The sequence below is a fragment of the Colletotrichum jinshuiense genome, chromosome 2, assembly GCF_051148585.1.
Source record: "Colletotrichum jinshuiense chromosome 2, complete sequence".
NCBI classification, from domain to species: domain Eukaryota; kingdom Fungi; phylum Ascomycota; class Sordariomycetes; order Glomerellales; family Glomerellaceae; genus Colletotrichum; species Colletotrichum jinshuiense.
The window spans coordinates 1,681,103-1,702,922 of NC_139309.1; the positions used below are offsets into that span (position 1 = coordinate 1,681,103).

The following is a 21,820-nucleotide window of genomic DNA, read 5'->3' on the forward strand; positions in this document are numbered from 1 at the left end:
GTAGTGAGTCGATCGAGCCGATGCAGAATGTGAGCGATAAGCGTGCATCTGAGGACATGGTTGCTTGGGTAGCAACTTGGGCAGCAAATTTCCCGTCCCGAAGCGCTAACTGCGGCTGTCCGCATCGTCATGCAGGGTGATACGCGATCCTTCACCAACTGGCCGGGCCAAAGGTTTCATTCTCCCCCACTGTCTTAAGAATGGCGCCATACGTGGAGTCCTGATGGCGAGACACGGTCAGTTGGAACAGTTCGGAATTGGAAGGTTGACAACAGTGCAGTCATGCGCTGCTGAAGTACGTGTCCGGCGCGGGTTCACTCACCAAGGTGTTATAGACGTCGACGTTTCCCCACCATTGCGGGATCGTGACGTCGGGGAACGTGATAGCGAAGAAGATGACAATGGTGCTAATGATGAGCCCCGCGTCTAGCGCAGCGGCTGTGATGTAATTGTACGTCGTCCACCACCCGCGGAACCTCTTGCGGATGCCATGGTTGAAGATGAGCCCAACGATGGCCCAGCTGGAGAAGCTAAGAGGTGTCGCTGGCGGCAGCCAGCCCATGGCGCCCAGCATGACTGGCGCGTGGAGCGCCTTGGCAAAGTTAAGCTTGAGGACCTTGGCAAGGATGTAGAAGACGACAGGCAAGCAGGCGCCGATGAGCCAGAAGAAGTTGAAGTTTTGGTAGATGGAGCCGGCGCCGAACATGCGTTGAGGGCCGATCACACCCCAGACAATGGAGGAGGAGAAGAAGGCTCTTCCGTTAGGGCACGTGAAGTGGGCGTGTTGCGTACTGCGAAAAGGATCAGTTTTGAAGCGCTAAAGGGTGAACCTGGATGGCAACTCACAGTGCACAGGCATCCTCAATGTTGCCCAGCGTCCAGTTCATCACTGCAATCTGCACAAAGACTGCCCATATGGTGGCCACCACCTGGCACCAGAAAGTGATGCGAGGCGGGATCTTCATGTAATGGGCCATCTTGAGATCGCCAGAGTACGTCTGCGCCTGGCCCAGGGTGATCGTGCTGTACACCTTGAAGATCATGACGCCGATGGGCTTTCCGGGGATCATGAAGCCGGCCAAGAAGGGCGACAGCACATTCAACGCCAGACCCAGGTTAGATATGGCCAGAATCGTGCAGGTGGGAATGACGAAGACCATGGCCAGGAAGTTCGCGACGAAAAAGGCCCACCACGGGAGTTGGGAGTCGAACCCCTCCGCAGTCGCGAGCCCGAGCCCGATGGCAATGACGAGAAGCACAACATACCACCACTCTGGCGCATCACGGTACTTCCTCATCAGCTTGAGGTGGATGTCGGCTTCCTGGTTGCGGGCGGCCTTCAGACGATACCAGATCTCCTTGCCGTGGAAGAGCGTGCAGTGCACGATTGCCGCAGTGAGGGCAGCAAACGAGAGTCCGTAGTTGAGGGCGAACGTGGGCGCCAAGAAAAGGGGCGAGTACTCCTTGTACTTTTCGACGTCGAATGTGTATCCCGGGCCCAGGATCTTGCTGACGTTGTACTTGCTCTGCGTGTTATCATATGTCTGCGAAGTGTTGATGGGCAGGTACTCTGCGAAGATGGCACCCGAATACGCAATGCCGATCGTCGGGATGATGACGAAGGTGAAGAGTCCGATCAGGACGTTGATGTGGGTGTGCGTGGGCGAAAGCAGAGGGTCTCCGAGATACGCGGAGACGTAAGTCCAGTCGAACGTGATCGGGATCAGCGAAAGGCCGGTGAAGCCTCCGAACAGCTGGTTGAGGACGACATTGTTGGGCCGGATCCAGGTGATGAATGCAAACACCGACAGGCCCTGCCAGATCACGCCGGGGATCCAGTAGTAGCAGAACATGGCCGCGAGGACGTAGAAGAAGTATCGGTAACGGCTGATGACCCAGCCGTTGCTATGCGAGCCGTCGCTCTTGCTCTTGTCGTGGAGGGCGTAGAACAGAGACGTGTTGGCAAACTGACTAGGCCAGATCATGGCAGACGGCCACACGAGGAATCTCCGGCACAGACCGGCAAGGCCGATGCCGATGAGCTGAGAGCTTAGGGTGAAAAGCAGCTGGAAGCCCCATCCCATATTGATATCGTAGAATGGCTTGCCCTGCAGCGCGAGGAGGGCGTCTGTGCTGTAGGCGTAGCCGATGGAGACATTGGACATGAGAGTGATAACGACGTGCTCCTTGATGGTGAAAGGTCCGGTGTTGAAGGTCCATTGAAGACCGAATGTGTTGAACACCCTCATTGGCATGACTTTGGCCCAGAGACAGCCGATTGGGTAGACCAGCAACTGGACGATGATGGATGGGAAGTTGATCGCAGGGCTCCTGTAGAGGGCAAATCAGTCAGGAAATGAGTTCTCTCGACAGCTCGACCCGTCACTTGTTGCATACCTCATACTGAGAAACATGTTGAGACCACTTCCAATGGTCACGAAGATCATGCCCAGAATCCATGCACGAACGGTGTTTGCAACCTCTTCGCCGTCGGTGTTTCGCACGGCAGCACGCACTTCCTCGTAAGGCGAATCTTCCGTGAAGATGGCGTCCACGGCGATGATCTCCTCCGAGTCGCCATCTTGGAGGGCGTTCTTGACCATGTCAGCCTTTTCCTGGGAAAGGTTGGGGTCCCATTGGTGATCGAGCTGGAACTTTTTGAGGTCTGTCGTGGCCTCGGAGACGTCCACGCCATGGTGCTTGTCGTCTGCCGCGGCAGCGGCGGTCTGTGTTGGTTCTCCAGACGTCATTGTGATAGCTGCAGTAGTGGTTTCTGGGTTCAATGGGCATGCAATGGTTCACCAGGCTTGAGATCAAACAGAGCCCATTGGCTCGACTTGTTGGATTCACACAAGTCACAAGAAGATGGCGGCCGGCGGGGTGAAGAAGAGGATAAATGTACAACGGCTTTATGCGTCCCTCATATAAGCTAATTGGTCAATTGAACCCTATCCATGGAGCCCCCCAAGAGGGAAGTTGACTAGGCCACGCATTGTCCAGATAACGGTCACCCACTCAACCCACCGTAACGTGCCACGAGAGATCGCTATCAAGAGCAATCGGACCTTCTCCATCTCAAAAGGGCGGGATTGCGCTCATAGTTCGTGTTATCTTGGCCGAGGCTGGGGGCGGGGTGGCCGCCGTTTTCCCCGGAAGGAGGGGGGCGATGCGTTCCCGCTTATCGTCTTGACAAGTCTTGTCCCGGCATGGCAATGCTTGTCCAATGAACGCCAAACTTAAACTCACCGTTAGGATCCCATGACAAGGCCGGCACGTTGCAGCCGCGTGACAGCCAATTCTAACGAGTCCCCCATTACCCCGCTGGAAGATAAGGTAACATTATTTGAAGGGGAGCGACAAGCCCCCTCCCTCAATACTTTGCAGACGGAAGATATTTGGCCACGGATGATACGGATCTTCCTGATAAGTCGGGAGGGTTCCCGCGGGGTGTCTTCCGATGACAGGGATGTTCGGAGTTGAGCCCCGGGCTTTACCGGGAATATGGATTGAGTTGGGAATTCGACAACTTGTATTGTCCCAAACATAGGTATATATTGGTGTGCTGAAAGGTGTATCGGCACAATGACCAACTATTGGGGGCCTGAACACGACACGAGTCGAGGTTTCGGGGTTTCTGCCGCTGCCAAGTGGTTTGCGAGAACATTGGATTGGCTTATTCCAGACTCACAGCATCTACTCGCGAGGAATTCAATATCCGAGGACTAGTGTCAATCAGGCTGACCCCCGGCTAAATAACTCGTGCCTGAGATAGCTAATCGACGTTATCAAGCCATTTGCTAATTTCTTGCCTGGCTTCTAGGTTTCATTGATTCCGAGTGTCATAGAACATCAGCAATCTTCTTAAAAGCAATGCATTTCTTTTCTTCATGGAAAAGACAATTTTAAGAAAGGCCTGACCAAGAAGAGCGAGGATCGCAAAGATCTTGTGTCGTAGCCAGCGGGGGCTGCATATCGTAGAGACATACGAGATAACCAAGAAGAGAATCCCACGCAGCCCACCGCATCTAGATATCTCGATTCTCTCGTCAACTACTCCGAGGACTGGTTCCTTCGACATTCATTCTGCACGTCCAAAACCTTCTTCAGTGCTGCATCTCGTTCTCGGAATTGGCTAGTATTGGGCAGCCCGTACGCCTCGATTGTCTGCTTCACAACCTTGGCCTCCCAGTTTTCGTCCCCATCCTCCCCAGCACCCTGTGGCGGCTTTGCCGCCGCCTTTTCAAAACTCACGGGGTCGGAGCTGTCCCATATGCCCTGGATTGTGCCGGAGAGGTTGTTCAGGAACGCCTGGATCCCAGCAACGCCCCCGCCCATGTTGTACGACTTGAAGATGCCCTGGACCGCCCATCGGGGCCCGAGGCTTGCCTCCATTATCACATCAATGTCCTGCGCGCTAACCACGTCCTGCTCGACCAGCGAGCACGCCTCCCGGAAAACGGCAAAGGCCAGGCGGTTCCCCACAAACCCCGGCAGTTCCTTGTGGATCACCACGGGACGGTGGCCGGAGCCCAGCCGCTCGAAGAAGTCCTTGGAAAACGCGACCTCGTCAGGGCGCGTGTCGGGAGAGGGGACGATCTCTATCAGGGGCAAGATGTGCGGCGGGTTGAACGGGTGGACGACCAGCAGACGGGTCTTGTCGGCCATGTCCTGGCTCTGCAGAGAAGCGGCGATGCCCGAGGTCGAGCTCCAGAAGTGGGCGCCGGCGGGCGCGAAGCCCTCGATCTGGGGCCAGATGGAACGCTTGAAGTCCAGGTTCTCCGGGCCTTGCTCCTGGACGATGGTGGCACCGCGGCAAGCCTCTTCCAGAGAGGAGCAGATGACCAGACGCCCGGATTCGCGGAGGTGTGATATCTCCAGCAGCGGGTCGTCCGAGTCTATGTACGCGGGCAAAACGGAAGATAGATGCTCCTCCAAATCGGCGCGGGTGTCGAAGACACTGACGCAGCCCTTCGTGTGTCGGAGATAGAGAGCAGCAAATGAGATGCCGATTGCGCCCAGTCCCACCAGGGCAACCTTGTCCGTGGGATCAGTTGACATGACTCTGCGACCTTGGGCCTTACTCGGCGGCAAGTGTTGATGAAAGGGCTTTTGAAATGATACTTTAGGGAGATTGGCACGTCATTGGGCCCAAGGGAAGGGTGGTGAGGTTGGCGGAGATGTGACTAATGAGAGGCTACCGCTTCAGCCCCTACAGAGACGCTCTAGCCCCGCATGGCGCCCGTTGCAATGCAGGCACCACGGAAGCTAGAGATCTGCTCCGCAGTGTACCAATAAGCCCTGTTTCCCCCATCCCTTGCCGCTCAGAGAAAATGGAGGTACGGGCGCAGCACTGCGTGCGTGGCTTTCCGCAGCATGGGCAATTGGCGCTGGCCATTTCATGGCATGGATAGGGGTAATTTCATTCCGAAATACTACCGAGTCTGCTTGTGTACAGTGTTCAATATCCTCAGTTATAACTACTAAACAGCCTAAAATCAATGGTATCTATGCCTGTCGTGCGCCAACAAATATCCCAAATCCTGGCGTTAAATCAAACTCAAACCGCCATATCAAACAGAACGCTCAGTCCCTCCATATCACATACTCATAATGTAAGCAAACATATCCTCGCCCCTCTCGTTTGTTGAACCTCCGGTCCCCCTTAGCAAATGGTCGTTCACGGCCTTTGGCTGCGTCCAGCAGGGCTCGCCACCATTCGCGGTGTCATATTCAAACAGAGGCACCTCCGCCTCCTCCTCGATCATCTGAGATCCGAACGAAGCTGTCGTCATGTTGGAATAGCCATCGGTGAGCGATGGTATTTCCGACGAAGCAGTCGACTGGGTGACGGATCTGGAGTTTTGGAACTCGTGCACCAGGTTGAGACACGTTTGCACCTCCAGTTGGATTCGATGGCTCGTGATGTGTTGCATTCGGGACTTTAAAAAGTTGCAGAAGCCGTCTAGCGCAGAGTCTTGCTCGTCGCGGTCTGTCGAATCAGTCAGCCCAGCCCCAAGTGTCACGGTTGAGTCCCGTGGTCTCGAGGGAAAATCCAGAAACTTACATGGAGATGGAATAGCACACAAGGCGATAGGTCCGAATATCGCCTTGTAGATCTCGTTCCACTTGTAAGCGTATGACTTTCCACGCAATCTGCTTTGGCACGCGCCCCACTGCAAATCATCCATGATACCGTCGGTTTCATCGGTCCGGTTCAGACACTGGATATCATCGCGCTGATGCTGAATTAGTTCTGCCGGCGTCTCCCATCGGACAAGGCATCGGTTGCACTTGTAGCCGGGTTTGTAATGCTGGCGATGGAGATGTTCCCTAGCACCAAAATGTTGGCTCAAATTCGATAACATGCTTCTGGGGTGAAAAGGGCAGAAAGCTTACTTGAGTCTTGAGATGGTCCAGCCCGGGCCTCCGCACGAGTTCCATCTCTTGGTCCCGTACTTCTCTCGGTCGTGCTTGAAGTACGGGCATGCAAACAGTCGATCTGAAGAAGACCCGGCTACGGATTTGAGACTTCGATCCTCACCCTCGTCTGAGTCTTGTGACGTTGTGACATGTTGTGCTGTTGACGCATTCGCTTTGCGCCGCTTGCTTCTCTTTTTGAGACCGTCGTCGCTAGCTCGTTGCCGTTTGTTGGACGTAGGAGCAACAATCGCCGGTTGGTGGTAACTTGGCATTGGGATAGATTCGGAGGGAGACAAGGCATAAGTCATGTCTCCGAAAGGGTTGCTGACTTCTTCGCCTATGGTGCTGCAAGACAACTGGTAGGGAGCATTTGCTGTCCCTTGAAATGACCAAGGCATCGTCGAACTCCTTGTCTCTGCACCTACCCCCGATGCAGGGGCCGCATCGTAGTACTCGAGGGGTCCAGGCCACGTACGACTCTGCTGGGCCTGGTTCGGAAGTCGGACCATGTTAACACTAATCGATCGATAACACTGCAACGCCGCTTCCGAAGAGCCCATGGTCCGGGGGCTTGACCTCGAAGTCTTTCGGCGAGGGGCAGGCTGTGCATAGTTGGGGTCCTCGGAGCATTTTGAGTGCATCATCTCCAACTTTGACACAAGCTGAGCACTCGTGATTCTCTTTGCCCCATCGACGTCCAGCATGTCATGCTGAACCAGGTCCAGCAAGTCGTGCACGAAAGGGCTTGCGTTCGAGGCGCTATGGAGCCTGTTCATCCACTGGTATTCACCGAGTCAGCTTTGCACACTGAAAATGTCACTCGGTATGGAATGAATGCAAAACTCACATGAGAAACGGCAGACTTGAGTTTGACTCGGGTCTTCTCTCCTTGGTCTTTAGACACGTCAAAGAAGGAGTCGTCAACCCGTCCAGCTGTTTTGGTCGCGCGCTTTTCTCTGAACGCCTTGATCCCCTTGCGACCCATAGTGATCCACGTGGCCGCCACGCTCATGACGCAGCCCAGGGACCAGATATCTGCTTGCTGTCCGTTGAAGACGCCCACGTCATGTTCCGGCGCGCGATAGGTTGGCGAAAAGCCCAAAGGCCTGTCGTCCGACCGGGTGTCCTCCAGGCGGCGGACCTGGGAGAAGCCAAAGTCCGCCAGCTTCCATTGCCCGTCAACAACAAGAATGTTTTCCGGCTTGATGTCCCCGTGGTGGCCCTTCTTGAAGCTGCAAGACGGGTCCTGGTTTTCGTTGGACAGCTTCTTCAGCCTGCAATAGTGAATCGCTTTCAAGGCCTCGGCAACACCAAGCATTTGCTTCACAGTTAACTCCGCCTGGTTCTTGTTGACGGGAAACGGCCCGTGCAGCGGCTCCGGGTGTTTGGACCAAAAGGCCTGGAGGTCCGAATCGGCCCACGGGAATACGAGGTAGTAGGTGTTGCCGTGCTTGAAGGTCGCGAGAAGGTCGATGATGTGGGAATGATCTTGGCCCTGGAATCTCTTGAGGGCCTCGACTTCGCGGTCAAACGCCTTGGTGTCTGTCGAATGCAGCCGTTTGATGGCGACCCTAGACATGCTGAAGTCGTGGTGCCCATGGTGGATGTTTGCCTGGTACACGCGAGAGAATCCGCCGCTCTGGCTAAAGGGCTGTCCCGCGTTTGTTGGGGTGGACGAGACGAAGGGCAGGATCGTCTTCTCTGGGAACCCGTACGGTTCTCCGTCCATGTCCACCTGCTTGAAGGAGGGGGCGAGCAACTTCCACTGGACCTCTTCGAACTTGACTGCATCTTGATGATCCAGCCCCGCCAATGACAGGTCAAAACAGAATGGCGTTGTAAGTGATCGAACCAACGTGGTCTCCGCCCCGGACTCGGAGCTGAGTGCCAACGGCAGGTGCTTATCACTGATTGAATTCCGCATGAACTTGTGGAGAAGTTCGGTCTTGTCAATCAAGACAAGGGTCGCGAATACTTTTAGATATTTGTCTGATCCGCTGAAGATGGTGGAGGCGTAGATGCTGCACATGAAACCTGGAGAGAGTGAAGCGGACTGTCGCATGGCCCTGAGGGCCGAGTCGGAGGTGACCAGTCGATCGAGCTCGTTGTTCGGGAGGAACCACTTGGGTTCGTCCCCATTGAGGCTGATGGACTGGCACATGGCAGCCTCCAGCTGCTCTTTCAATGGCTTATCGGAGAGCATGTTGGCCGGTTCTAGGCTTGGCGTCGACACGGCAGTGGTTTCATTTTCCGAAGCGATATTGATCATGCTCAAGAAACAGATAATGTTACGGTTCGTTAAGTAGATGGATCGAAAATCAATGATAGATTAGACAGGAAATAGCGGGTGCGCAACATGAGAGCTCCAAACCCCGAGCGCAAGAACCGTCTTATACGAGCTGTGAATCGGGAGGCCTGGGGAGGCAACCAGGCAGGACATTTTGGCAATCATCACTCAAAACAAGGCAACGAGTAGCATGGCGATGATTTCGGTGAAGCAGTACTGCAGAATTGATATTGCGCAGCTGCGAGTTTGACGAAGGATGCGGAGTGTGGCTTATCGGCCCCGCGGACGGCTTTCCGGATTCCTAGATTGGCTGGTTCGACGCGGTGTTACCAGGGCGTCGATACACAGCCTCATTTACACTTCCACCGTGCATCATAATGTGCCAGACACCCCGCTCGAACTGCTCGAATCCAGTATCCAGCCCGAACTCGAACGATGTCATTGACGGTGAGAAGAGGCACAGAAGGGTGTCGTTCGTTCGTTTCGATGAAGCCCAATGTTTGGGGTGTTTGGGTGGTGGTGGTGGGCAGGGATTGGGACTCAGACCATGCATGACGAGGTGATTAAGCTTATCCGGGTTTAATCTTCGGGCGTAAACCGTGGCGCTAGTCATCCGTTCATCCAATGGCTGGTTTTTTTTGGGCGGCCAGTCCTAAACTAAACGAAGGCTTTCTGTCCATTAACCAAAAGTCGCCATTACTGTATCATAGAAAGCCGTCATTGTTGATGAAACTCTTAGATGGGACTTTTATCAGCCCGTTTTATCAACACTTTCCGCTCCTCTCCATCCTTACAGGGTCGTCTACAACAATGCCAATCTACCTCTCTACCCGTCCCACGCAGATCAACTTCACATCCTTCCGAGCACGGAGACGCAGAGGACATTAGATAAGCCAGACGACAATCGGTGAGAACGCCAAGCCCTCTGCCAAGGAAAATCAACCTGTGGTCGCCTATCATTTTGCACCACGCGACCCTCCCGCTCCCCCCGATTTCACTATTTTGCTCGTTGATGTAATCTTGCCAGTCCCCGTGTGTGTACCTGTCTCTGCCCCCGCTCTCCCAAAAATCACCATTCTTCTCGCTGGCAGAAAAAAAAAACCTCCTTCTTGGGGCCATGATGCGAGCCGCGATATTGTTGGCGAACCCTCTTCCCTAACAAGCAATCCCTTTGCTACGTCGTTATCCCCCCCCTTCCCGAGACCGTCCGTCCTATGGTTGGCTGCCCCCGGTAGAAGCCTCCAGTGAGCGCTTCCCATTCCATCCCATCCAAGCCCACACCCCGCCCGCGGCCACACGGCGCGCCGAGACCAAAAACCTCACCCGACGTTGCCGTACTTCCGGGCAAACGTCCCAACCCCAGCGCGCCGCGGCGCCGCGACCAGCGCGCCAACTGCCCTTTTTCGGCTCCCCCTTCCGGCTTCTGGCCCTTGGCCGGCTCTCTGCCCCCCCGCCGCGCGTGCCCTTGTTTTCCCTGACGTAACGCCATGAGACTCACCTCCCTGAGTCTTATGGGTTCGTCCCTTCTCACGGGGCCCGCCCTCGCTACCGTCCCCATACTCACCGAGGTCTCCCTCAAGGGCTGCGCCGACGTCTCCTGCCCGGCCGGCACCGTCGACGACCTGGTCGGCGAGTCCAACTGCACCCTCGGCGGCTCCGTCCTCCGCCGCGTCGGCATCGCCCCCGAGGTCCTCGACATCCCCATCGACGACAACAACACCACCGACATCCGCAAGCTCTCCCTCACCGTCGCCACACTGGCCAACACGCCCTCACAATCGTCCCCCAACTGGATAAAGAAGCAGCTCTACACCCAATCATATTACCTGGGCGCCCCGGCGGGCCTCAACCTGTCGTCCGAACGGTACCCCAAGGGCTGCGCCCTCATCTTCCAGCACCTGTTCCAGACCCTGCCCATCGCCCACGAGGTCCCCGACCTCGACACCACCGACTGCAGCTCGTGGCTGCAGCAGTCGTGCATGGACGAGATCACGGGCTACGTCGACGACTTCCGCGCCGACCACGCCAAGAACGAGACCCTGCCGCGCTGCCAGGAGCTGGCCATGTACCTCGAGGAGCGCACGCGCAAGGACAAGAACTTCCACTGCAACCTCATCGCCGGCGCCGTCAACATCACCGGCGCCGAGATCATCGGCCCCGACGCCCCGACGCTGGTCGCCCAGGACGCCGGCGACAACGACTGCCACCCGACGCTGCCGCAGTCGTACGACATGCTGAAGCTGGCCGACGTCGAGCTCATCCTCGACGAGGAGGGGAGCACGAGGAAGCCCACGGGCGGCCTCAACGGCTACACGCCCGTCATGAGCGTGCTGTTCGACAAGCTCCTGTATTCGCAGTGGATCTGCATGAAGACCATGAGCGAGTTCGACCAGGAGAACGCGAGTGCGAGGACGGGGTCGCCGCTGGTGGCGGGCCTGGCCATGGCGTTGGCGACCCTGCTCGCGGTCCTCATGATGTGAGGGGGTCACGGCGGAAGAAGAAGAAGACGAGAATCACTAAAAGAGGGAAAACAGGACTGGCCCGGATTATTGATGACTTTATGCGATATATACCCAAAAGAAATCACGGCGATAGATTTGACACGCCTTACCCAAAAATCATGTCCCTACTCCAAACTCCGATGCGTATGGTATGCTTGGTCTGTTGGTCTAGATAACAATGCCTCGCTGCGCCCACCCGTTCTTGCCCTTCCAAGCATATACAATCATGCCGCAAGCCACCCACACAGTGACGGCCATGGCCCAGAATGTCGGCGCGTAGCACTGCTGGCCGTAGCAAAAGACGTCGCCGCCCTCTCCTGACTGGGGCGACTTTTCGGCCCCGGACTGGTAGATTGCCGAATACACCAGCCCCCAAAAGGTGGACCCCAGGGCGGGAAACATGGCGACGATGCCCCAGTTTGTCGCAAAGTTTTCGACGCCCCAGATGACCGTGATGATGATGGGGGTGAGACTGAAGACGGCACCGTAGCCGGAGCCGATGAGGCCGGACACAATCCAGAAACGCTCGCCGTGCTCCTGGATGTAGCCAGAGGCCAGTGCGACCAGGCCCAAGGATAGAACGATGGCGAAGAAGAGAAGGAAAGCGACGCGAGAGATGGCAGGTCTGCCGCGAATGAACGGCGGTCTCGAAGAGACTTGCAGGTGCTGCGTCAGCGGCGACGGGGCCAGAAGATCCGTCAGGGTTCCGGTCGCCAGGCGCGCTATCGTGCTGGTTATGCCGACGATAGACACGTGCGTCGCAGCCGACGTCGGGGGTCCGACGTAGTGTTGCGTGGGAGGATACAGCGTCCCAATCACCGTGCCGAGGTTGTTGATGAAAGCCTCACCGGGTCCAATCATTAGCAGGAATCCCAAGGCAAAGCACCACATGGTGCGGTCCTTGAGGAAGCTTCTCGTTTCGGCGTTGAGGACAAGCTTCTTCCTGAGCTTGGCATCATCTTCCGCCTCGTCATCCTCGTCGTCGATCTGTCCGATTGCGCCATATCCTCTGCTACGGTCGAGGCTGCGAGCGCTGAATGAGGTGCTGCGCTCCAACAGACCGCTCCTTTCGAGCTCTTCCACGGCCTCCTCGAATATCTCTTCTTCGTCAACAACCTTCAGCGTGAAGGCGCCAACCAGTCCGACGACTAGCAGTAGAACGGCGAGGAAGATGAAGAAGTGGAAGACGTCCAAATCTCCAGCCGAACCATCCGGCAGCCGCTCGTAAAAGACATGGCTGCCAAGCTGGCTAAGCCACATGCCGCTCAATCCAAAAGCAGCAATAGGCACAGCGAGAGCCAGTCCGCGATGTTTTCCCTTGCCAAAGTTCTTCGCGCACGTCGCAACGGCCGCCAGGTACATGGAGCAGGTGCCGACGCCGACGCAAATGAATGCGAAGATCATCAGCGGGTAGGTCCAGTCGGTACCGCCAGCGATGCGCCTTCCAGCATAGTCGCGCAGGCCACCCAGATTTTCAGCCTCCAACTTCCGGTATGTGCCTGCGGCCAGGCCATAGCCGCCGCCGAAGAGTATAGCCGCCAAGAAGGAGAGAGGCGGGGTGCCGATGCGGTCGCAGATGTAGCCGAGGAAAGAGACGGGGAGGTAGAGGGCGACGGAGCTGCTAATGGCAAGACCATTGACCTGGAACTGGGTATAGTGTAGGCGTTCCTGGAAGATGTGGCCGTACATAGAAAAGACGGTGATCGAGCCCGCGCAGAGGGCGGAGACTAGGGCGGCGACGAAGGAGATGGCTCGCCAGGTGTTGGCCGCACGGCGGCTTTGACGCCTCCGGCTCGAAGGTCTCTGAGAGTCGAAGGAGGATCGCGAACTAAATCGGCTGATGGTAGAGGAGGCGTCGTCGTCGTGGAAGGTTTCGACGGCCGTCCGGCCATCGGACGGTGTTGACGGGGTCGGCGCCCGTGTCATGGTGACAAACTTCGGATGTGGGAGGAATGCGATTGGAAATGCGCCGGGCCGGCGGTGAGGAATCCGGGAAGAAACTAGACAGAAGAAAGAGGGGAGTCGCAGCTCATGATCCCCCAGGAAAGCAGACGACGAGTTCAATTTACAGAAGAACAAGTAGAGAACTGGACATGACGTGGACCGAGAAGGAGAAGTCTCGGGATACGGATAGACGGACTGGGGGGATGACCGAGATGGTGGGAGGAGCCGCGTCGGGGGGTCAGAGTCACGGTTTCGCACGTCAGCAGGTCACCATCTGTCACCTAATGATGTCGTGCTGCGTTCCGGTGGGCCTGTTAGGCTGTTTTAAGACGCTGGACTTTTGTCCGGCGGGAACTGACACAGCGCTGAGCACAGAACCTAGGCGGCACTGTGGAACCCGACTCAGCGGGTGGCTGGCAACTCAAAGTTGAGTCAGCCAGGCACGGGTCGGCAAACGGGGTTGTTTAGCCGACCCGGGCTCGCTTGCGAGATCGGAGCCTGGTTAAATCAAAATCGCAGGACCGTCGATTGGCTCGGTGAGTTAGCCTCGGTGAGTGCTTCTTCGGTGTAGACGCGGTGAGCCGGTCACGTGCAAATCTTACTGGCTTCACCTTTCCCCTGCCCCCTGCCGTTTTCCACTCTTCTGCCCTCCCCCTCCCCCCCGTTCATCATTCAGAACCAGAGGTGTGAAAAGTATTGAAAACTCGTGGGGAAGAAATGGCGGGCCAATCTTGTGGCGACCGCGAAAAAGAACGTCGAGGAGCTGAATACAGTATAGCCGAACGTTTCACTGAGCTAAACTACGACGATGGATCGCCCAACGTCGCTCTTCGTCAGGCGAATATGCGTGGCCTAGTTAATAGCCTCTCCCCGTGGGAACTGATCTACCTGAGGGGACTGATCCGGGAGAAGTCGCCGGTCCTTGCAAAAATGTCCAATCTTCCCGATGAGGTGGTCGTCATGATATCTCACCATCTCGACTTCAGGGACGCCATCAATTGCGCACAAGTTTCTAGAGCTTGGCGAATGATCTGGACTTCCCACATTATCGCCAAAGATGTTTCGCAAGCCCACTTTCCTGGTCTGGTTGAATTGTCACTTGGAGTATCGCCATGGCGTCTTCTTCAGCGCGCTACAAGAAAATATATTGCTCGTTCGAGGGGTGATTACATATCGTCTCTCACGGTTGCAACCGCCGGGTCCCCTCATGTCGACTCTACCACGTTCAAACTCGACGATCGCTGCATTCAACATATCAAAGCCAATCCCCGCCCAAGGGAACCAATCGCTGGAGGTCTACATGAGCGTGAGCTTGACTCTTACAGGGCCTACGCTTATTGCGATGGAAGAGTGGCCTGGCAAAAGGATGCTTACAGCATCTTCATTGATGACATACGATCCATGACTAGAAAATTTGCGTCACCACCAGATCTCGTCGTCAAGGGTGAGAGAAACTTCGTTGTGTCGGCAATGTCAGACAAGCTTCTTGTTCTCGCCAATTGCATAAGTAAAAGGGCCTTGTAAGTCATCAAAAACACATGCTTATATACCTGATCCACCCGCTTCATCTCTCTTGACTTATCACTACATACTCGATCGCGACTGCTGCTAACCGAGCCAGGATTGTATATCACATGGACAAAAGTCAATATCGACGTGTCACCCTTCCATCTCGCATGCATGAAATCCGAGTCTTTGGAGAGACCTTTGTTGTTACTTTTGAGGACTCGGTCACTGAAGCGAACCCACACGTCTGGCGCTGGGAGGGCGGTCTTATCAAATTGAAGCTTCCCGATTTTCTGGGGGAACCGAAGGAACTCGAGATGATAATGCGCCTCAGGGACAATCAAGACGGCTCGGATTACGACTCCCGTTTCATTTTTCACCCAACGGCGGCTCACCTGCTCTACTTTGTTACCGCTTATATCGGCCGCCCACGTAGGTCAACCATCTGCTCTTTCTTCTCTGAAATAAGTCTTCAAAATCGATGTCTGACATTACAACACAGCTGCCGATGCAATTGTACAGTCAGACGCTTTCCATGAGCACATTCAAGTCATTGTACAGGTTCACAAATTCGACAGTATGAAATACGTTCAGTCATTTAGTTACCAGACCAGCTTGTTCGACTCAGCATATGGTCTTCGCTTGTCTCTTCGCTGTCGCCCAATGAACTGCCACGGCCTCAATAACCTGTGCTTCATACACGAACACGACCCCGTCGAAATTGATGACACCGTGATTTCACCTGATGGGCATGTAAGGACGGCAGGCTTAAACCTTTACCAAATCAACTTCAACACAGTGACCGAGACCTTTTCGCAAGACTGCCGGAATTTGAACGGCATGCGCCGGCCACTTTGGGACGTAGCAGGAGTGGAGCCAGAGCAGTTCAGCTGTGTAGCTTGGAACGACTTGTTTTACTATACGCAAAGGTACTCTATTGTAGGGTTATACGAACAAAGTTTGCGCTGGAGAAACCGCAAGAAGCTCAGGGGCATCAGAGCAATCTGCGTTGCCGACAAGTCGTCAACCTTGGTCATCAATGAAAACGAAGGCTGGTTTTGTGAATCCGAGGGTTCTCGGACTTTAGAAGTGGACGATGATTTCGTGGTTGCCCTCTCGGGGACAGGGTATTGTGTGTATAATTTTGGGGAATTTGGTTTGACAGACGCACCGTGGGTAAGGAAGCCCGAGGTTTCTCGGTGGAGGCGCTACACGGTCGAGGACACCGACTGTCCCGTCAGTGGCTGCGGAGGAGCGGCGAGGAGTGACGACTGCGAAATCTGCGGCGGTGGTACAAACAGTTATGACCCCGACGACGAGTCGGAACTAGACGAATCGCAACGCTCGCAAGCATCGAGAGAGATGTCTCTGAATAGACACTAGGTACGAACCCGCTGAGTTAACGGGCTGCACGCTAACCCGAATGGCTTTGACTGTGGTGTGGGGTTAATGGTTATCAGTTATCAGCTATATGGGGGTTTTTTACAAGACCGCTTTTCCAAGGTTCATCAATTTTGTCAATGTCATGAGCTCTAACAATGGGCAAGTCTACCTAGGTGTGTATAAAAATCCTGACGACGGTGGTGGTTTGACAGGACTCTACAGTACGAGCATCTCATCACAGGTGCCGCCAGCTGGCCTGTCAAATTCCGAGTTCCAGTGAACTAAGAGTGTCACCATTTTTTTGGTGGTTAAAGTAGGTTACATCTCAGCCGCAGCGGTCTCTGACCGACAAACCAGCACTGCCCCGCTTGGCAACTTCCTCACGCAACGCCACAGGCCATTCTCTTGCTTCACCGACTGGGAGATGAGCGGTCCGCGATCCCAACCCGAGCCCTTCGCAGCGGAACTACATCTTGCCCTCGGTAGCGGCGATGCGCCTCATCAACACCAACACACTGGCTCTGGGCGAGTTTTTTGGTGATGACATCCCGCGCTATGCCATCGTCTCCCACACCTGGGGCCCCGAGGAGGTCACTCTCCAGGATTGGAATGACCTCGCTGTCGCCAGGGAAAGGGAGGGCTTCCAGAAGATTGAACTTGCGAGGGCGCAGGCGATCCGAGATGGGATCCCGTATTTGTGGATCGACACTTGCTGCATCAACAAGGAGAGCTCTGCCGAGCTGTCAGAGGCCATCAACTCCATGTTCGCATGGTACGAGTGCTCCGTTGTCTGCTACGCATACATCTCTGATATAGAAGGCTCGGGGGACTTGGACGGGAGCACCAACGGAGGCGACAGTTATGAGCAACTCGCTAAGAGTCGTTGGTTCACTCGCGGGTGGACCCTGCAGGAGCTCCTGGCTCCGCGACAGGTTCTCTTCTTCTCGAAAGACTGGGGCCAGCTCGGCAACCGCAAGTCGCTTGCCGATGTAATCCAAAAAATCACAAATATCGACTGCCAATACCTGCACAGGATGAACAGGAGGCCGCTAAGGGGGGCGAGCGTCGCCGAGCGCATGTCGTGGCTGTCATGCCGAAAGACCACGCGGGTTGAGGACATGGCGTATTGCATGCTTGGCATCTTCGACATCAACATGCCCCTTCTCTACGGCGAAGGGGCGAAGGCCTTCACGCGCCTCCAGGAGGAAATATTGAAAACCTCGACGGACCAGACGCTCTTCTGCTGGTCGTGGACCGAGAAGGACCCTGCCTCCTGGGTAAGCATGCTGGCGCCGTCGCCTCGTAATTTCAGGAACGCCCAGGAGTACCAGCCTGCGAACGATGCTACTAGTAGGCCGGTGCCCTACTCAATGACGAACTTTGGGCTCTCGATACAACTCACCATGATTCAGCCAGCTACCATCCGCATATCGAGCTTCGGCTATAGGCCGGCCGAGTACATTGGCGTATTGGCAGCAAGCAACAAATCGGGGTGCCTCATTGGGGTTCCCCTGGAGCGGGCTGGGGTCACGGACACTTACAGGGTCTTGTATGGCTTTCCTCGCCCTATTACGCTGCAATGGAATAGTCTCCGCGCTCTAAGGGCGGAGGATCTGAAAGTAGAAGTGCAAGACATTTTTGTTCCGTCAAAGGCCTCTGGCAGACACCTCGACGTTGTGCAAGTCAAGCCCTACAACTCGAGCTTCCACATAGGAGAATACGCCGTCATGCTTCTCATCATCAACAGCAAGGGCTCCGGGGCTGAAACCTTCACCCGTGTTGAGGCGATCCCAAGGTACACCGACTCGGTGGCGGGATTCATCACGTTGAAAAAGTTTAAACTCCCCCGGACTTCGAATGCAAGCCCCTCCACAGCGCGATCATCCTTCCTGCCCACCGAAGCGCACGGCGCCCTCGTGCGCCTCCATTCCAACTCCCTAAGCCAGAGAGACGGGGCTCTGTGCCTGCTGTTCGGGGTGTTGGTCAACGAGCAGAAGCAAACCATGTGGTTCTCCAGGTACCTGGACGGTCTCGCAGAGTCGGAGACTGCTTTCAGCGCGGCCAGCTTGGAAAAGCTGTTGAAGGGCGCGGCTAAGGACTGGCAGTCGTCGGCCGAATCGGGGTCGAGGTTTCTGCCCGCCCAAACGTCCGAAAGGAGGCGGGTGACGAAACGCGACTGTATCACGACAACCCTGGGGCCGGAATTCCGGGCCGAGGTCAATGACCGGAAGACCGTCGCGAAGGCTGCGCATGTTATCGTTTCCAACTTTTCAACTGGGCTCAAAACGGCAGAATCAATGTAAGTTGAATGTAAACCCTGGGCCTTTCGTATCAGGGTTTGCTACGGGTTTCGTTCTTTTCGAGACCCTGGTAGATTAATTGTCTATTGGCTTTGCAGCTATCAGTATGCAAAGGGATGAAAAAGGTTATGTCGAGTTGGAGGCTTGTGGATGCTCAAGAGATTTTTCAAATTGTTTTTAATACCCAGTTTCCTAAGAGATGAGAAATATAGGTGTGAATTACCATGCTTTGCAATGTCAAATTTTGATTTGACACCCTCCACCACACGGACTAGGAGTCCGCAGCTAAGGATACTTTCTCGGTGTCCAAACACGTCAGTGAGTGAGTCCCCAGGTAATCATCCTTACAACTTTGTCCACAGCATGAAAGTGCGTCAACCATATTCTTGCCGGCACATCATCCAAATGTCGAAAACGGTGCTTGATCACTTATGCAACCCGCAGTGATTCATGGGTCTCCTGGGTTGCCCGAGAAGCGGAAATACTACTGGCCATTGCGGTTGATCGTCAACACCTAATTCTTTTTCAAGGTAGTACTCGATGAATTCTGTTTTATAGCAATACGTAGTTTGTCTTTCCTTTTGCAAAGAAGATGTCTGCATAGAGCTTCTAGAGCCGTATCAGAACAGACCTCAGGGGGCCCGAAACTCGCCTGGCCCGCCCTACTCACCTGATTCGCGCGGCCCTTTGCGTGGTGCGATTTAGCTGCAGCTGAGCCAAATGCAGCGCGGCACAGCACAGCTGCGAGACTGAGATGGCACCCGCGCCCCAAGTCAGCCTGGCCTGTATATGCACAAGGTAAGCAGTGCATATTAGGGCTCGCCTCCACAAACCCCTCGAAACACCTTGCGTGCCTGCCGGCCGTCGTTCTTGCTCTTGTCTGTAACTTAAGAACTTTTCAAAAACGCCAACCATATGCCCGACCATCTCTGGGCAAGTCAGCAACTAGAGTGGTGTCAGGGGTTCGGATGAAATACGAGCTGCATCCCGGCTGCATATCTTCCGCCACTTAGCCCGTTATTGTTCCCATAAGCCGCTTGAGGGTCGCATTGCAGGCAAGCAGGCTGTAGCGAAGGATTTGTCTATTACAAGTCGAGATCTCCGGGCTGCACATGAGGGACTTGAGCGCGTATAAAGAAAACTGGTTCCCCAGAATGTAGTAACTGAGGCACAGGCAAGGCAGTCAGTCCTCAAAGGGAAAAAGGAAGAAAGCCTCCTCCACATCTCCACCATCTTCCGATCATCAAAATGTTCCCTTTGAAACCCCTTCCCTTCCTCGCCACCTTGGCTCTCGCAACCAGCGCCGCCGCAAGCTGGCCCCCGGAAGCCCCCATCAACGCAACCTGCACCGTCGAGGGCGGCATCAAGCCCGCCTACGGCTGGTACGGCGTCGGCGGGGGCATGGAAAACGCATACCAATGCTGGGAACTGTGCACCGACGCACGCAGACCGCCCCGCTGCCGGTCGTTCTCATGGCAGCCGAGCGAGCAGCGGTGTGAGCTGTTTGACGTCTCAGTGTTGGAGGGGGTCGATGAGGAAGATGGGACGGGAGTGTTCTTCTTTAATAGGGACTGTTTTGTGTATACGCCACGGCCTGGTGTAAATACCAAGGAGTGAGCAGAGGCTACTATTCACCCGTTGCCTAGCTATAGAGGGCTTGTTGGCATGTATGTCTGCCATCAGCTTGCTGTTCTAAAACTATTCGATGACTGAGCATTACGTTCTCTGTTGTATCAACCCCTCTGAACCTATATTTCATTTCTTCGGCCCTCGAAATGTGTGGTCTTGACTTGTTTCGTAAATGTTCTAACTAGCTCGGTGTGTTGTCTCCCGTAAGCTCTGGCTGGGAGAGCTGTATATGAAGAAGCCGGGCAGCAAAAACATCCTCAAGCACAGAAGACGAGCGCCCCAGCGCAATCTCACACAGGTTCTCCGCTCAGCGGTAGGTTCCTTAATGTGACCATATTCAAATAATGTGGGGAAGTCATGATAACTACCGCCTGCGAGAGCTTCGCCGCTCAGTCCTTTTCTTCACAGGCTGTCTAAAACGACAATGCTAAAGACGGTATAAATTAAAGATATAAAATGGAATTCGTTGGTCTCTAGGATCACATCCCGCATTAAGAGGTACTGAATGTCTTTCTACAAGTAGCAACCCCATCGTTCAAGTAAACAAAATACAAACAAACTTGAGCGTCTAGCTGACAACACAACCTAAAGGCTTCGACCCCGAGCAACGCAGTCGTCAAACACCTTTTGCGTAAACCTCCACACGACCTCGGGAACACCCCGCTCCCTCATATCGGCCAGCACCGCCTCATTATCCGTGCTCTCCCCCAGCGGGTTGATCAGAAAGATGCCGCCGCCCGACCTCCGCACAGGCTCCAGCCCCTCGGGCGCGGCGACGAGGCCCCCCTCCCCCCCGTCGGCGGCGTACCGGTCGCTCGTCGCCAGGAACAGCGCCCGCGCCCCGGCCTCGTCCTGGCTCATCTGGTCCGGGAACCTGAGGCCGGCCCTCTCGATCCTGGCCATGCCGGGCGTGGAGACGGGGCCGGGCAGCCAGTGGACGACGCTCAGCCGCGGGTTCGCGGCCGCGAGCCGCTCGAGCGCCAGCGTGCCCATGGTGTTGGCGTGCTCCGACGCGGGCCAGAAGGCCCAGCTGCCCGGCTCGCGGAGGTCGAGGTCGTCCTCCCTGATGGGCTTCTCCAGCCCGGCCGCCAGCACCGAGACGACACGCGGGCGCGCGGCGGCGTTGAGGAGCGGGAGCAGCCTCTGCACGGCGCGGAGGCGCGTGTAGTACCGCGTCGTCATGGACGGGTCGAGCCCCTCGACGGTGTCCACGCGGCCCTCGAAGGCGATGAAGCCGGCGGATAGGAACAAGAGGTCGAGCTTCGTCTCCTTCTGGATCACGGCGTCGACGGCCTTGTCGATGTCGGAGACTAGGGCGTGGTCGGCGGTGATGAGGGTGATGCTGGCGCCCGGGTTGGACTGGCGCAGCGGCGACAGGAAGGCCTCGTGGGAGGCTGCTGTCTGGGGGCGGGCGACGGTATAGATCCGTGGGGATCGGGCGTGCTTGACGAAATGCTCGAGGGCGCTCTGGCCGATGCCCGACGTTGCCCCGATGAAGAGTGCCACTAGGCCCTGCGGCAGGTTTGCAACGCGGGAGTTGGATTCGAGGATTGTTTTGAGCGAGACCATTTTGACGATGTCTTTGCGGAATACAGTCAAGAATTATGTGTAAGCGATACAAGTTGGGTTTGCAACGTTAGAAACGCTGAAAAATTCTGATTGACTCCATGAACTGCAAAGAGACGGTTCGCAGCTCACATATATATCCGTGCTGTCAGAGGAGACAAATTGCATCAGATGCTGTGGAACTCGACCACCAATAACCATCATCTTCACCTGTTGGGTCAAAGTCGGTGCAAGAATGGTGATCCTCCAAATCACGGGTTGGGCCATTGGTGCGCCGGCGCGGA

General features: G+C 55.6%; 7 protein-coding genes across 7 annotated transcripts; 3 read left to right on the forward strand and 4 right to left on the reverse strand.

Annotated features, from left to right (window-relative positions):
• Positions 1 to 151: 151 nt before the first annotated feature.
• Positions 152 to 2,750, reverse strand: EsH8_II_000460 (uncharacterized protein; the record flags this gene model as incomplete). Its single annotated transcript, XM_083263758.1, has 4 exons — positions 152 to 220; positions 323 to 791; positions 847 to 2,331; positions 2,398 to 2,750. The coding sequence occupies 4 exons, from the start codon at positions 2,748 to 2,750 to the stop codon at positions 152 to 154; spliced, it is 2,376 nt and encodes a 791-aa protein (XP_083121080.1).
• A 1,300-nt stretch (positions 2,751 to 4,050) lies between these two features.
• On the reverse strand, positions 4,051 to 8,623 carry EsH8_II_000461 (uncharacterized protein; the record flags this gene model as incomplete). The annotated part of the gene is made up of 5 exons (XM_083263759.1): positions 4,051 to 5,069; positions 5,606 to 5,989; positions 6,065 to 6,311; positions 6,846 to 7,199; positions 7,268 to 8,623. 5 exons carry the CDS (start codon positions 8,621 to 8,623, stop codon positions 4,051 to 4,053), a joined length of 3,360 nt encoding a protein of 1,119 aa, XP_083121081.1.
• Positions 8,624 to 10,194: 1,571 nt separating this feature from the next.
• On the forward strand, positions 10,195 to 11,187 carry EsH8_II_000462 (uncharacterized protein; the record flags this gene model as incomplete). Its single annotated transcript, XM_083263760.1, has 1 exon — positions 10,195 to 11,187. One exon carries the CDS (start codon positions 10,195 to 10,197, stop codon positions 11,185 to 11,187), a length of 993 nt encoding a protein of 330 aa, XP_083121082.1.
• Positions 11,188 to 11,376: 189 nt separating this feature from the next.
• Positions 11,377 to 13,134, reverse strand: EsH8_II_000463 (major facilitator superfamily domain-containing protein; the record flags this gene model as incomplete). The annotated part of the gene is made up of 1 exon (XM_083263761.1): positions 11,377 to 13,134. One exon carries the CDS (start codon positions 13,132 to 13,134, stop codon positions 11,377 to 11,379), a length of 1,758 nt encoding a protein of 585 aa, XP_083121083.1.
• Positions 13,135 to 16,532: 3,398 nt separating this feature from the next.
• On the forward strand, positions 16,533 to 18,344 carry EsH8_II_000464 (uncharacterized protein; the record flags this gene model as incomplete). Its single annotated transcript, XM_083263762.1, has 1 exon — positions 16,533 to 18,344. The coding sequence occupies one exon, from the start codon at positions 16,533 to 16,535 to the stop codon at positions 18,342 to 18,344; it is 1,812 nt and encodes a 603-aa protein (XP_083121084.1).
• Positions 18,345 to 19,589: 1,245 nt separating this feature from the next.
• Positions 19,590 to 19,944, forward strand: EsH8_II_000465 (uncharacterized protein; the record flags this gene model as incomplete). Its single annotated transcript, XM_083263763.1, has 2 exons — positions 19,590 to 19,836; positions 19,910 to 19,944. The coding sequence occupies 2 exons, from the start codon at positions 19,590 to 19,592 to the stop codon at positions 19,942 to 19,944; spliced, it is 282 nt and encodes a 93-aa protein (XP_083121085.1).
• Positions 19,945 to 20,555: 611 nt separating this feature from the next.
• EsH8_II_000466 (uncharacterized protein) lies at positions 20,556 to 21,539 on the reverse strand (the record flags this gene model as incomplete). The annotated part of the gene is made up of 1 exon (XM_083263764.1): positions 20,556 to 21,539. One exon carries the CDS (start codon positions 21,537 to 21,539, stop codon positions 20,556 to 20,558), a length of 984 nt encoding a protein of 327 aa, XP_083121086.1.
• Positions 21,540 to 21,820: the final 281 nt, after the last annotated feature.